This window comes from Mus musculus, chromosome 11 (genome assembly GCF_000001635.26).
Source record: "Mus musculus strain C57BL/6J chromosome 11, GRCm38.p6 C57BL/6J".
Classification (NCBI taxonomy): domain Eukaryota; kingdom Metazoa; phylum Chordata; class Mammalia; order Rodentia; family Muridae; genus Mus; species Mus musculus.
The window spans coordinates 6,410,901-6,426,865 of NC_000077.6; the positions used below are offsets into that span (position 1 = coordinate 6,410,901).

General features: G+C 47.3%; 1 protein-coding gene across 1 annotated transcript; it reads left to right on the plus strand.

The window, feature by feature from the left end:
- The first annotated feature begins 4,966 nt into the window (after nucleotides 1-4,966).
- Ppia (peptidylprolyl isomerase A) lies at nucleotides 4,967-8,917 on the plus strand. The gene is made up of 5 exons (NM_008907.2): nucleotides 4,967-5,079; nucleotides 7,201-7,231; nucleotides 7,326-7,414; nucleotides 8,213-8,385; nucleotides 8,578-8,917. Exons 1-5 carry the CDS (start codon nucleotides 5,011-5,013, stop codon nucleotides 8,708-8,710), a joined length of 495 nt encoding a protein of 164 aa, NP_032933.1. The 5' UTR covers nucleotides 4,967-5,010; the 3' UTR covers nucleotides 8,711-8,917.
- Nucleotides 8,918-15,965: the final 7,048 nt, after the last annotated feature.

Below are 15,965 nucleotides of genomic sequence, written 5' to 3' on the forward strand. Positions count from 1 at the left end.
AGTGTTTTATCACAGTAACAGAAAGCAAACTAGAAAAGCCAGCGCTGAGGACTGGGGCTCAGCAAGCCATGGGCCGGGACACTGGAGGCATGTCCAAGGCTGGAGCCTGCATCCTCAGGGGCTGCATTAGGATGGCAAATTCTGCTTGTGCTCTGGGGGTGAGGCCTCCCTCTAGCATTTGTTCTCTAAGCTCTCTCTCTCTCTCTCTCTCTCTCTCTCTCACTTTGGTTTTTGGAGACAGGGTTTCTCTCTGTAGCCCTGGCTATCCTGGAACTAACTCTGTAGATCAGGCTGGCCTCAAACTCAGAAATCCGCCTGCCTCTGCCTCCCAAATGCTGGGATTAAAGGCGTGCGCCACCACCGCCCGGCCTTTTTTTTCTTCCAATGCATCATGAGTTATTAGCAAGCTTTCCATAAATCCATTGATCCATTTAGCTAGAGTTGGTTCTATTGATTGTAACAGGTAGAGAAACCTCACTTGGAAAAAGGACATTTGGTTGGATGTTGTGATCCATGCCTTTGATCCCAGCACTTGGGAGACAGAGGCAGGCTGGCCTAGTCTATAGAGCGAGTTCCAGGATGGCCAGGGAAACACAGGGAATCCCTGTCTCAGGGGGGGAAAGGAAAAAGGAAAGAAAGGAAGAACGATATGTGTATTTTAGTTCTGGTCATCCCAGAATAGTCGGTATGAAATTTGCCTCCTGTCAACCCTTGTACGTTGGCAACATAACTTTTAGCCATGATCAGCACAGCTGTGCCCTCTGGAAGAGGTGAGGTTCCAGGTCTACCCCCAATATTTCTTCTGGAATCAGCTGAGTAATGTGGATAAATGGACAGAATCTAGAGGTTACAAGCCTCAAACACGGTGAGGAGGGGCGGGGGAGGGGGGAACGCAGGCAGCTACATCAGGGCTGTTTTTGGAGGACAAGATCCCAAAAAACAGGGAAGAGTGCTATGCTTGAGTGCTGCCCCCTAGGGGCCTAAGCAGTATTGCAAGCCACACAGCCAGAGGCGACGTGCCCTTGGAAGGGCCAGGAACAAATAAATGCTTTGCTGTCACAGTCCTGAAAATTCTCAAGGTGTTTGAACAAGAGACCTCTATAGTTTGTCCTGGTGAAATAAGAAGCTGAAATCAAACAAAAAGACAGGCAAAACAAAACCAACCAAACAAAAAAAACCCAGCTTCCGGAGGACTGAGCTCAAACTTCTGAAATGGTGCTGCCCAGGGCTGGAGCCAGCCTACTCGATGCTTTGTGAATGCATTATGTCCCAAGCACTACTCCAGAAGAGAGGGCATCTCTTTCCTAGTATTTAAGCAGATGTTCCAGGGAAGACCCCGATTTGTTGTTGTTGTGTTTTGTTTTTTGAGACAGGGTTTCTCTGTGTAGCCCTGGCTATCCTGGAACTCACTCTGTAGACCAGGCTGGCCTCGAACTCAGAAATCCACCTGCTTCTGCCTCCCAAATGCTGGGATTAAAGGCGTGCGCCACCACGCCCGGTTTAAGACCCCGATTTCTTGAAGAAAATATCATTATGTTACATGGCAGAGCTACCCAGTCCTGAGGTTGGGAGTGAGACCGGCTCCACCTGGAATGTATTTGTGGCAGGAACTCCCCGGGAGCAAGCTCTGATGCTATGTTGGTTAGCTGTTGTCCATTAGAAACCGGCTAAGATCTCTTGGGAAGAGGTGGTAGCACTTACCTGTAATCCCAGGATGCTCAGAAGGATGATGACCATCATCTGAAGGCCAGTCTTGGCTACATAGTGAAATCTAATCCAGCCACTATACAGCAAGACCTGCCCTCTTCCAGTCCAAAAAGTAGAGACTAGAGACTAACAAGGAGCTCTGTCTGGAGAACTGTGTACTGTTTCATCTGGCAGGCTGTTCATGTGTGGGGTCAAGTCCATCCAGTCTGCATGGACAGACATCTGGACTAGGCCATGAAATCCAGCTTTCCCTTATTTAAGGTTGACATCTCTCTGGCTTGCCCTTCTCCCCTCTTCATGGTAATGGCTGATTTGGAGCAGTCAGTGTAGCCCCTGGGGGAATCCCAGGGCAGTTCTCCCAGGTACCCTTGCTCTCATAACACATAAGCCCTAGTGCCTATGCTCTTGGGAAAGGCTCAAATCCCCTGTCGGAGGCTTACATGAGCCTGTGCCAGTTCCCAGTAGTACTCACTCCTCTGCCTGGCGGGTGTGCCCGGCTGGGTGTGCCTGGCGGGTGTGCCTGGCTGGGTGTGCCTGGCTGGGTGTGCCTGGCTGGGTGTGCCTGGCGGGTGTGCCCGGCTGGGTGTGCCTGGCGGGTTTGCCTGGCTGGGTGTGCCTGGCGGGTGTGCCCGGCTGGGTGTGCCTGGCTGGGTGTGCCTGGCTGGGTGTGCCTGGCTGGGTGTGCCTGGCGGGTGTGCCTGGCGGGTGTGCCTGGCTGGGTGTGCCTGGCGGGTGTGCCCGGCTGGGTGTGCCCGGCTGGGTGTGCCTGGCTGGGTGTGCCTGGCGGGTGTGCCCGGCTGGGTGTGCCCGGCTGAGTGTGCCTGGCTGGGTGTGCCTGGCGGGTGTGCCCGGCTGGGTGTGGCTCAGGTTCTTCCCTTTCCAGGCTAAGCAAGTACTGAACAACCGAGCTGTACACTCCGACTTCCATATGCTTTCAAGAGACAATGAGTATTGCTCAAGACATGGAGAAATTAGACTCCTTCTGAATTGTTGGGAGCCTGTTTTGGTGGTGTCTCCTGTGATCCAGGGTCTTGCTACTAGTGCCTTGTTTGGGGGCCTGGGGATGTTGCTCAGTCAGAAGACTGTCTAGCTTGCCTGGAGTCCTGGGTTCTAGTCTTAGCATTGGATAAACTGGGTATGCTGGCTCATATCTGCAATCCTAGTCCACAGATTTATTCGTTTGTGTGCGTTCACATTTATTTACTTATGTATTTACATTAAAAAAGGATTTATTTATTTATTATATGTAAGTACATTGTAGCTGTCTTCAGACACCCCAGAAGAGAGCATCAGATCTCATTATGGACGGTTGTGAGCCACCATGTGGTTGCCGGGATTTGAACTCGGGACCTTCGGAAGAGCCAGTCAGTGCTCTTAATTGCTGAGCCATCTCTCCAGCCCCATGTATTTACATTTATTTACTTGTGTGTATGTGTGTGAGTGTGGGCACATGTACAACTTAAAGACTTTTTTGCAAGTTGGATTTTTTTTTAACATTTAGTGTGTGTGTGTGTGTGTGTGTGTGTGCGTGCGTGTGTGCATGTGGAGGTCAAAGGACTACTTGTGGGAGTCTGTCCTCTCTTTCTACCATGTGAGTGCCAGAGGCCGTATTCGAGTCATCTTGTCCCCTCTGAGGTCTCTCTGGTATTCATCTTGCTTTGAGGCAAGGTCTCTCTTGTGACTTCTGTCGGTCTCCTCTGATTCCCAACCTTTAGAGTGCTGGCATCACAGATGTGAGCCACTTCATCTGGCCTTTTCCCCAGTTCCTGGGCCCTGTATTGCAAGCACTTTTACCTGCTAAGCCATCTTGCTGGCTCAACGGAGGGACAGCAGAACATATCAGCAAATTATATGTCAGGTAAGAAATTAAACCCAGAATATGCAAAGAACTCCTAAAATGCAAACTATAACCAAAACAATCAGTTAGTTAAAAATAAAGGCAAGTGCTCTTAACCATGGGGCCTTCTCCCCATCCCTGTCTCTACCTTATCCACTATACTGACTCAGTCTTGCCTAGACTGTCTAACCAGTCAGTCTCCATTGCCTCCAGGCCTGGACTTACAGACTCCTCCCAATGGCCTGGCTTTTACATAGGTGCTGGGGATCCAAACGCAGGTAGGTCCTTGAGCTTGTCCTGCAAGCACTTAACAGTTTTGAGAAAAGCAGGTTTACATGATGCTATATGCACAAAGCACACTGGTACAGAATTTTCCAGTTTGGCAAATCAAAACTCTTTGTAGTTCAACCTAATGTGCTTTTGGTCTGATTCATCCAAATAAGGCATGGCCAGACCCACATTCCTGAGGTTCTGTGTCTAAAGGCCTTACAGCTCGGGAGCCAACTCCAGCAGACGCTATGGTGAAGGGTCTTCCACAGCACCGACTTTCCCATACTCAGGCTTTGTTTATGAGGCAGGGCCTCACACTTACAGCTCAGGCTGTATGGAACTCACTATCCTCCTGTCTCCATCTACCTAGAGGTGGGATTTACAGGCGTGTGAAGCCTTTGAGAGCACGCCTTAGGCCACATGAGGAAATGAGAAGACCTTGGGGTATTGGGGGTCGGGGAGAAAAAAATTACAGGTAGACTCTGACCAGGATCGTGTTTAAATAGCTTCCTCCTGGAGAAAACACAAGATATATTTGGAAAGTAGGACATTTAAAAAGTATTTCATAATCTTTAAAATGAGGGGGCTGCTTGTGCCCGTTCCCCAGAGTTTAAGAAAACGGAGGCGCTCACAGGGACCTATCAGGAAGCGGTTGCCATTGCACAATGACGGTGTGGGTCCTGGATCTAGGCCCAGGGATGCCTGCCTGTTCGAGTTTCCGCAGAGAGGGCAGCGCCTCAGGACCCCGCCCGACCTTGAAGGGCCGCTCGACCTTGAGGACCATGTTTGCCTCAGTTACTTGCTCTGTGCAATGGGAAGATACGCGGTACCACTGGGGAAGACCAGGGGCCCCGACGCGTTCCTAAGGACAGCCAGATTGCGTGGCCACCCTCCCTAACTGCCCTCGGACTCTTCCCCCACCGACCGCGCCGCAACCATCTAGTAGGAGCCCGCGGGCGGGAACCTGCCTCTGCGCGCTACAGCGCACGCGCGCCTCGCGCCCCGCCCCACCCGCGCCCGCGCCCGCCCATAGGCCTGTCGCGCCGTCACTCCGTTTGGAAAGCAGTTGTGATTGATCCAGGTCCGGGCGCGCGACTCGGTGGTGGGCGGGGCCCGAACCGGGTATAAAGGAAGCCGCGGCGAGGCTCGTGCCGCTTTGCAGACGCCACTGTCGCTTTTCGCCGCTTGCTGCAGCCATGGTCAACCCCACCGTGTTCTTCGACATCACGGCCGATGACGAGCCCTTGGGCCGCGTCTCCTTCGAGGTCGGGTGGGCAGTGGTGCTCCAGGGTGGGGTCCCGGGAGCTGTGGAGGGGGAGGCTCTCTCGGGCGCGGCCCGACCCTCCGGTGGAGCGAGCGCGGGTGGCGGCGCCATTTCCTGACGAGGGGCCATTTTGGGAGGCTGGCGAGGCGCGGGGAGGCTGGGCGGGCTGCGGACAAAGCCGGGCGGGGCGCGGCCGTTGGGGGAGGGGGCCGTCCCCGCCCGTCCCGGCCTCCCCGCAGGCGCACGTGGCTGCGTCCTGTGGGGCCCCGCGAGGCCGGGCGCACGTGCTCCGCGCCTCTCCCTTCTCCCAGCCGTTGGGCCCCGCCCTGCTCCGCTGCGGCGCTGCAGCCCCGCGGGCCTCTTCCCAGCCTGCTTTCCGGAGCCCCACAGCCTTTTACTCGGATCTGAGCAGGGACCCTGCCTAAGGTCTCAGGGGCGAAGGCTCGGAGAGCCCGGACGTGCTCGTTAGCCCGGTTAAACCTAGTGGTTTCCTAAACCTAGTGGTTCCTACGAAGAATATAAAATAATCGTTTTATAGCAGACTTGAGTGTGAATTGAACCTTTGGCCATTTGGTCCGAAGTAGCCACATTTGGTTAGGGAGGCTCAAAATACCCCTCCGCGTCCCCCACCCCCGAGCGGAAACGAGAAAGGCTTGGCTTTTGCTGGTGCCCAAGGACCGCCTCCTGTCGCAGTGATGGCGCAGCGGGGGAGGCGCTCTGAACCCCTCCCTATTACCCTCAGTGAGACAGGCATGTTATGACTGGCCACGCTGCAGTTTGCATTGACCAAAGTGGATTGCCAGTAGTTACCTACTTAATTAGTTCTGGAGGTTAAGTGGCTGCTTAAAGATCAGTTAGTAATTAGAGTACCCTAAACAATTGGCGTTTTTCTTTTACAAAATTAAATATTCAGCCGGGCGTGGTGGCGCACGCCTTTAATCCCAGCACCCGGGAGGCAGAGGCAGGCGGATTTCTGAGTTCGAGGCCACGCTGGTCTACAGTGTGAGTTCCAGGACAGCCAGGGCTATACAGAGAAACCCTGTCTCGAAAAAAACAAAAAACCCCAAAATTAAATATTATTGTTAGCCTCAGTACTAGCCCTTAGGCCATAGTGGAATATGTTACTTAGTGTCTGTACTGTTAAACTCCAGAAGCTATCATTGGTGAGTTTTTAACTCAAAAGCTAGATCTCCCGATTGCCCGCCTGCCACAGTGCTGGGTACACATAGTAGGTAGGCACATAAAAAGAGCACTAGGTTCTAATTAGCCCTCACCCAGCATGTATCTAGTCAAGAGCTGATAATTGACAAGGACTCTTGTGGAAACTTGGCCTAAGCTTAGCCTGGGTAGGATAGTATCAGGTTAACCAGAGCTTAATGGGAATGAGATGAGCCCATAGGTGAAAATAGAGGTGGAGCTGCCAAGAAAGGCTTTGAAGTCATAATTTGATGAAAAAAAATGTGGACTTGGAAAGCTGTTAAGCTGTGAGAAAAAAAAAACAGTCCAAAGGAGTCACATATTTAACTACTTAAACCATAAATGTATTCCTCCAAGAGAAGTGTAGATGCTGCAACTGATGAGTTGTGGTTTTCAACTAGCTATGAAAGGGCATGTAGATATTGAAGTGTTGGAATCCTCTACAGTCCTCTACAATTAGGTTAGGAGCCACTCACCTGATGCTTAAAGCTATGCTGACAGGTTGAAGGTGGTAGCATTTTCATTGCCAGAAACTAACAGTTTATTTGCCTAATCATGCATTGTGTGACAGTGCTTTGAGAATTTGATTTTAGGTTTCAACATGAAGTTAGGAGTGATGGTATGCTTTTGAGAAGCCTCAAGTCTATTCAGAAGTAGGTGTGATGTATTAAAAGCTCTTGAGTCATGCTTAAGGAGTCTGTCACTATTTTAAGTAATGACTAGTTCCAGATTTCCTTCATATTTTTTGGTTCTCAACCCTGTAGAATCTTAAAGCTGATAGGTGTGATTTCTTACTAGGAATTGAACGTTATTACCAAAGTGGTGTTCTGAGAATGAATTTGACTCACAAGTCCCTAAAGCTAAAGACATTAAGCATGAGACTGTTCACCTATATATTAACTAGCTGTTCATTTCTTTGTTACAGCTGTTTGCAGACAAAGTTCCAAAGACAGCAGGTTGGTTTCATTTTCTAGTTTTAACAAGTTTTGTGGGTAAAACTATAAAAAAGAATAAGTATATGTGTATACATGTTTTTTGTTTTTTTAACAGAAAACTTTCGAGCTCTGAGCACTGGAGAGAAAGGATTTGGCTATAAGGGTTCCTCCTTTCACAGAATTATTCCAGGATTCATGTGCCAGGTATTTATTAAATTGAAATTTTTGTTTGTTTATTTATTTATTTTTAAAATATTTATTGATTGATTGATTATATGTAAGTACACTGTAGCTTTCTTCAGAAGAGAGCATCAGATTTTGTTACGGATGGTTGTGAGCTACCATGTGGTTTCTGGGATTTGAACTCAGGACCTTTGGAAGAGCAGTCAGCGCTCTTAACCGCTGAGCCATCTCACCAGCCCTGAAATTTTTTATTTTTTAGCTCCTTTTATTGAGCCAGCATGTTTTAGTTGTACTTGAGCTAGTATTACACCATTTCTTTCCAGTTGCCTGTTTTTTCTTGTGTGTGTACATAGCAATACATGTGAGTTCTTCTGAGGCGGATGACTGTCCCCAGCACAGGCTCTGTTCTTTGCAGTATTATGTCATGCAGGTTGGCCTTAAACTCCTTATCCACTTGCCTCTTCCTGTGTGCTGGGATTTCAAATGTGTTAACGTACCAACCTTCTAAAAAACCGCTATCTTGGGTTGGGTGTGAGTCTTATGAAGTGCCTGCTACATAGGGATCCCAAAACTGAGGACCTGAGTCCTAGAGCTCCTATAAAAAGCTGGGTGCGGCAGCACATGCTATCATGTCAACCAGCCTAGCTAAAGCTTTGAGCCCCAGGCTAAAGAAAAGGTGGGTGAAAAAGTTGGAGAGCAGTGCAGATATACTGTGCCATATGTATATACACAGCAAGAAAATTTGAAATGGCATAAAAACTGACTTTGCAGACTTTTCAGTTACATTGTCAAAGTGACATTACTATCTGATTTTTACAGGGTGGTGACTTTACACGCCATAATGGCACTGGCGGCAGGTCCATCTACGGAGAGAAATTTGAGGATGAGAACTTCATCCTAAAGCATACAGGTCCTGGCATCTTGTCCATGGCAAATGCTGGACCAAACACAAACGGTTCCCAGTTTTTTATCTGCACTGCCAAGACTGAATGGTAAGAAACAGTGAATGGGATCTGTTGACAAGAGTGCAAAGCCCCCTGCTGGGGTTCTTGCTTCAGTGTTCCTTTCATTCCCTCTCAAGATAGTGGAAATTGAGCCAGTAAGAGTGCTGTGTCGGTAGCCATTTTTATCTTTAGTGTTTGATCTACCCCTGGTTGCTGATGGTGGTTATCATTCTTCTACAGGCTGGATGGCAAGCATGTGGTCTTTGGGAAGGTGAAAGAAGGCATGAACATTGTGGAAGCCATGGAGCGTTTTGGGTCCAGGAATGGCAAGACCAGCAAGAAGATCACCATTTCCGACTGTGGACAGCTCTAATTTCTTTTGACTTGCGGGCATTTTACCCATCAAACCATTCCTTCTGTAGCTCAGGAGAGCGTCCCTACCCCATCTGCTCGCAATGTCCTGTAATCTCTGCTCTCACTGAAGTTCTTTGGGTTCCATATTTTCCTCATTCCCCTTCAAGTCTAGCTGGATTGCAAAGTTAAGTTTATGATTATGAATAAAAACTAAATAAGAACTGTTTGTCCTTGTTTGTATTGGAGTGGTATAGGTCTCTAAGCAACTAACTGGCTAGGTTACTTGGCTGACTTTAGCAGCAGTATTCTGTAAGGTTTTCCTCTTCACTAACCTAGGTCTTAACTGCCACTGATTATCTTTGAGGGGGAAGGGATAAGGAGCTTTCCTGAGACCCGGAGTAGTATGTAGGGATTCCTGTAATTTTAAGTGTTTGTGGGGACTGCCACATGGGCCACAGGATAAACCTATCTATCTACACATAGGTTTCAAGGATTCAGGTTGTCCTCCAGTCTACTCAAACTTCAGATCCTCCTGCCACTTCTGGGAGAATCAAATCTGAAACTCAATGATAGCTTACCTGGTAAAGATACATTTATCCTGTGGTCCCAAATGGACATCTGGCCAATGAAGTTAAGCTTTAGTTTGGGCTGCAGATGAATTTGTGCTGAACAGCACATAGTGCTTTTCCAGAACCACATGGCTGCTTACTAGTAATTTAAGATCCAGGGCATCCAATGCCCTCTTTTGGTGCACAAGCATGGATACATGAAGGTGAAGCACTCAAGTTAATCTTGGCTGTATGTTTTGGGATGTGTTGTCAATGGGAGCTGGTAGCTTCACAGTATGAAGCTAAAGATGGCTGGAAGCCACTTGATGGGCATTGAGACCTGAGCTCAGCCTTTGCAAGTGCTGACTGAGCCGACTAGCTCCTAAGATGCTTTTTAGTTTGTATTCTGTGGGGGATGGGGATATGAGTGGAGATACTAGGATGACTCAGAATTTGTTTACCAGGATTTGACCTCAAGGTTGGTGACCCACTGAGTCATCTTGCCAGCTCCAATATTTCAGGTACATTCCATTGTTCTTAAAATGTCTTAAAGTTACATCTAACTAGGGTTAGAATGTTAAAACATCCCTTCAACAACTCCATAATCACTAGCATGTCAATTTTTGTCAGATTTTTACAAACTTCCATAGACCCAGGAGAGGAATTCTCAATAGAGGAATTGCCTCTTGATCAGATTGGCCTGTGGCAAGTCTGCAGCATTTCCATAATTGATGTAGGAGGTTCAGCCCAGTGCTGCTGGTGTCAACCCTCCTGGGGAAGGTATACAGCCCAGGCCAGGTGAGCAAGGCATGGGAGCAAACAGGAAGCCAGCGGGGTTCATGATTTCTACTTGAAGCTCCTGCATGGAATTTCTTCCCCCAGTCATGGTGTTCACAGCAATAGAAAGCAGAAGTGTTATTCCCTTGTCTTTCCTGTGTATGAGAGCACAGGCACCTGTGAATGAATGCCTGTGAGGCCAGAAGAGGCCAAAGTTGGGTCCCTTTAGAGCTGGAGTTGGTTGTGAGCCACCTGATATGCTTGTTTGGGAACCCAACTTGGGTCCTCTGCAAGAGCAATACACAACCACTGTTCTCAGCACCCCCGCCCCTTTTTTTAAAAGTCACATACATGCAGGCCAAAAAAAAGTAAGCTGGGTGGTGGTGGTCAGGTGGTGCATACCTTTAATCTCAGCACTGAGGAGAAAGCAAAATCTCTTGAGTTCAAGGCCAGCCAGGCTTATTAAGCAGATAAATCCTGTTAACAAAACATTTAACAATGACTCCTATATACCTATAACGGCCAGGGATACTTAGTCTCGTACTTGATACAATCTAAAAACTAATCAGAAACAAAATAACTTCCTGAGCCTCAAACCAGACAAGGTGGTAAAGGCCTTTTTTTTGTTGTTGTTGTTGTTGTTGTTGTTTTTTTTTTTAAAGATTTATTTATTATATATGGAAGTACACTGTATCTGTCTTCAGACACTCCAGAAGAGGTCAGATCTCATTATGGATGGTTGTGAGCCACCATGTTGCTGGGAATTGAACTCAGGACCTCTGGAAGAGCAGTCAGTGCTCTTAACCACTGAGCCATCTCTCCAGCCCATGTAGTCTTTTTTTGTTTGTTTCTTTATTTTTCGAGACAGGGTTTCTCTGTGCAGTCGGGCTGTCCTAGAACTCACTGCCCTCGAACTCAGAAATTCACCTGCCTCTGCCTCCCAAGTGCCGGGATAACAGGCGTGTGCCACCACTACCTGGCCTATGTGTAGTCTTTCATAGTTGTTTTTACAGTGAGTTTATTCTTATGCCATAGCTTTTGTTTCTTCTGAGAATTTTTTTTTCCCTGTAAGACCTCCTCTTCTGGCTTGAACCATTTTCTGGTTCCTTCTTAGTTAAGAAGGCCTCACTGTGGCAGGGAGTTCATGTACAGGTTCATTATACCAGGGGCTCTTGCAAGTCAAAGACGTACTTATGTGTATATAGGATAATCAATGAGTGGAGAAGCTACATCTAGGCACTTCAGTTCAGCACTGCTTTCTGCGCTTCTAAGCATGTGCAGCAAAACACAAAAAGACAAAAAAAAAAAAAAATCAAACCAGCATTTGTTTTGGACCACAGACCTGTGTCTAGCCTGGGCACACCTACCAACTCCAGCATTCTAACACCTGAATGATACACACTGCTTCTTTGAAGGGCCATCATTCAGCTACTTGATGCTTTTCAGATATGCATATCTGCCATGTGAGGCCTATGAACCTAACTTGGCTCTGTAAAAGCAGGGAGAACTCTTTATCTGAGCCATGTTCCTATCTCCTGGAACGCTTCTATGCACCTTTCTCCTCCCCACACTTTTTCTGAGGGTGACAGCCAGAGAACCAGTCTTTGTAGAGAAAAACCCTTCTGTACAGCATATGGTAGAATCTCAATACATGGAATTAAGAGAAAGACTTAGGAAGGAAACCATTCCCACCAATGGAAGAAATCAACTTGTTCACAGAGGATCCACCAAACGAAGAAAATTCATATATAATCAGCTACCGACAGACACACCAGGCTCCCTATCCTGAGGCCACTGTCATGGGTTGGAAGCACCGGTGCAGGGTCTCACAAACATTTCAGGAAGGTTCTCAACAATTCACATCAAAGAAGTTGGAACTGAGACACTGGCTAAGAGCCTAGGGCTTGAGGCAACCTGAGAATGGTCAGAACTGAGAGCGTGCTGTCAATGCTCTTCTGGATTCCCCTGAAAATATCCAAACTAGGTAACTGCTCCTAACTCAAGATGGCCTGAAGAAAGAGGGAGAGAGAACGTGTGATTGAGAAGCTGATAGCAGCCACTCAAGAGAATGGCACATTGTGAGTCGTGGCGGAAGAGCAAGCGGCTTCACTAAAAACAAGATCCCGAGGTGATGTTGCTAATTCCATACAATGGATACGGCTGAGGCTGAGGCGGTTCATGGACCATATCCACATCCACACTTACGTGGGCAGTCTTTAGGTTCCTGGGCAGTTTGCAGTGTGCTGCTTTCCCACTGACCATTCTTAGAAATGCTGGGGTATTGCAGCCCAGTGTGCTCAGTTCTGTAGAGCGCAGTCAACTGGACACTTATGAAAGCCATGCATTTTCAGCTCCATATCAAGAATAAAGTCCCAGTCTCTCTGCCTCTAGGAACTGTATCTAACAGACACACCCACCTCTTCTGTGAACTGTTTGCAACACTAAAGCTCAGAACATTTGGCTCTCCACAAGACTAGAATAAGAGCCTTGTGATGCTTTACCGACTCCTCAGGAAAACCAGAAAACCCGTTGTATAGTCAAGCTCTTTGCACCAACAGACCCTGTATTTGAGCTCACACTGATCTGGATGTATATGAGCTTAGCAGATATTTTTGACTCTGAATTTGTCTATAAGATGAGGGTGCCTGGGGCTGGAGAGACAGTTCAGTAGTTAAGAGCACTTGTTTTTCAGAGGACTGGGGTTTGAATTTCCAGTTCTGAGGGATTCAGTACCTCTTCTGACCTCCATGGGCAGTAGGGATGCACATGCTGCATAGACACACATTTGAGCAAAACACTCACATACATAAAACACAAAAGAAAACTGAGGAGGCTGGCTAGTTTCTTTCCCAGCTATCCATGGAATCAAACAGATAAACCCACACAAACCATACAAGTCATGCTGGGCTTATTTTGTTTTGTTTTTGAGACAACGGGGTCTCACTACCTAGCTCTGTTGTCCTAGAACTCACCCTGTAGACCGGGCTGGCCTCTATTTCACAGAGATCCACCAGCCTCTGTCTCCTGAGTGCTAGGATTAAAGTCACGTGCACCACCATGCCTGGCTGCTGTTGGTTTTCAAAGAAAATGCTGAGTAGCCTTCCCTATCTGAAAAGAAAAATCCAGGGTTTGGCTTGTAGCTCAATGGCAAAAGCCCTGAGTTCAATCTCCAGAACCTGAGAAAGCTAAAAAGCAATCCCAAGCCTGAGCTAACAGACGGAGTCTCGTGTGCCTCTCACCTCAGCCATGCTGTGCTCTGCTGTGTGTGACACGGAGCTATCACTTCCGTGCCTGTACCACATCTAGCACTGTCCTCAGTCTTTTTTTTTTTTTTACAAGATTTATTTATTGGGCTGGCAAGATGGCTCAGTGGTTAAGAGTGCAGACTGTTCTTCCGAAGGTCCCGAGTTCAAATCCCAGCAACCACATGGTGGCTCCCAACCATCTGTAACAAAATCTGATGCCCTCTTCTGGAGTATCTGAGGACAGCTACAGTGTACTTACATAAAATAAATAAATAAATCTTTAAAAAAAAAGATTTATTTATTACTATATGTAAGAACTTCTTCAGACACACCAGAAGAAGTCATTCGATCTCACTACAGATGGTTGTGAGACAACATGTGGTTGCTAGAATTTTAACTTAGGACCTTCAGAAAAGCAGTCAGTGCTCTTAACTGCTGAGCGGTCTCTCCAGCCCATCTTTTTTTTTTTTTTTTTTTTTTTTTTTGGTTTTTCAAGACAGGGTTTCTCTCTATAGCCCTGGCTGTCGTGGAACTCACTCTGTAGACCAGGCTGGCCTCGAACTCAGAGATCCACCTGCCTCTGCCTCCCGAGTGCTGGGATTAAAGGCATGAGCCACCACGCCCGGCTCATCTTTTGTTTTTTGAAATAGGGTCTATGTCCTTGTCTGGCCTGGAATTCACTCTATAGACCAGGCTGGCATCAAACTCAAGAGTGTTCTGCCTACATCTGCCTGCTGAGTGCTGGAATTAAATATGTCTGCTACTATACCCAGCCACCAATCTTTTTCTTTCAAAGTTTAAACTCTATTTGTCTGCCACGTGTGTGTAGGTAGCCACGGAGGCCAGAAAATAGCGATGGATCTCCTGGAGTATCACAGGCCATTGCAGGCTGCACAATGTGAAAGCTGAGTACGGAACTTGGGTCCTTCAGCAGCAGCAAGTGGTTTTTGTTGTTATTTTGAGACAAGGTCCTTCTGTATAGCCCCTGGCTTCCTTGAAACTTGGTATGTAGACCAGGTAGCTCTTGAATTCACTAGAGATCTGCCTGCCGGTACTAAAGGAGTGCACTACCACTCTTGGACACATTCTCTGTCTCCGTCTGTCTCTCATATTTTTGTGTATATGGGTGCTTTGCCTGCATGTATGTATGTTCACTACTTGTGTGCCTGGTATCTGAAGATGCTGAAGAGCTGGAGTTACAGTGACCATGAGAGTCCACATGGAGCGTCCACTGGAGTCCAGGTCCTCTGGTTGGGCAGGCAGTGCCCTGAACTACAGAGCCATCTCTCCAGCCACAGCATCAACCTTAACAGAACAAAACACAACCTTCTAGATCTGACAGGTTAAAATAAGAGCATGGGTCCAGAGAGATGGTTCCATTGGAAGTGCCTGCTGTGTTAGCATGAGGATTTGGGTTTGGATACCCAGTACTCATGCAGAAAGCATAGTACAGGGACTGTAAGATGGCTCAGAAGGGAAACACATGCCTTGTAAGTCTAATGACCCTAGTTTGTTCCAAGAACCTACATAAAGGTGGCGAGAACTCACTCTGAAGGTTGCCCTGTAACCTACACACATGCACTGCGGCAGGCACACATAAACATACTTAAATTTTAAAGTATTAAAAAAGCAATGGGGGCTGGTGAGATGGCTCAGTGGGTAAGAGCACCCGACTGCTCTTCTGAAGGTCCGGAGTTCAAATCCCAGCAACCACATGGTGGCTCACAACCATCTGTAACAAGATCTGATGCCCTCTTCTGGAGTGTCTGAAGACAGCTACAGTGTACTTACATATAATAAATAAATAAATCTTTAAAAAAAAAAAAATAAATAAAAAATAAAAAAAAAAATAAAAAAGCAATGCACAGCAGTACACATCTGTAGTAACCCAGCACATGAAGATGGAGCCAGGCAGATTTCCAGAGTTCCTTGGCTAGCCAGTCTAGCTGAATAGGCAAGTTCCAGGAAACCACCCGATGCTGACTCTGGCCTCTACACACACACTGGAATGCATTCAGTAACAAATCTACAGAATTCAGCTCCTTCAAAAATTTAGGTTACAAGAAAAATAAACCTGTAGGTGTATAGTCACCTATAGGTTACCTAACAAATCAACTTAAATACTAAGAATATGTGGGCTGCAGAGATGGCTCAGAGTTTGAGAGCACTGACTGCTCTTCCAGAGGTCCCGAGTTCAATTCTCAGTACCACACAGTGGCTTACAACTGCCTGTAACTTGTAGTCTCATGGATCACATGGTCTCTTCTGGCGTACAGAGAGATATACATGCAGATAAAACACCCACATATGCCAAGCATGGTGGTGCACACCTTTAATCCCAGCACTCGGGAGGCAGAGGCAGGCAGATTTCTGAGTTCCAGCTTGGTCTACAAAGTGAGCTCCAAGACAGCCAGGGCTATACAGAGAAACCCTTTCTCGAAAAACCAAACCAAACCAAACCAAAAAACAACAAAACCATCCACATACATGTATGGCTGCACACCAGAAGAGGGCATGTGATCCCACTACAGATGGTTGTGAGCCACCATGTGGTTGCTGGGAATTGAACTCAGGATCTCTGAAAGAACAGCCAGTGCTCTTAACCACTGAGCCATCTCTCCAGCCCAAACTTGTCTAGATTTTAATTCCAACAAACTATAAAAAACTTGACTGGTACTTGGTAATAAAACTGTCAACTTGGGCT

Coding starts and splice junctions, on each gene's coding strand:
- Ppia (NM_008907.2), top strand. CDS start 5,011: ATGGTCAACCCCACCGTGTTCTTCGACATCACGGCCGATGACGAGCCC. Junction 7,232..7,325: donor CAAAGTTCCAAAGACAGCAG/GTTGGTTTCATT, acceptor TTTTTTTAACAG/AAAACTTTCGAGCTCTGAGC. Junction 7,415..8,212: donor TTCCAGGATTCATGTGCCAG/GTATTTATTAAA, acceptor TGATTTTTACAG/GGTGGTGACTTTACACGCCA.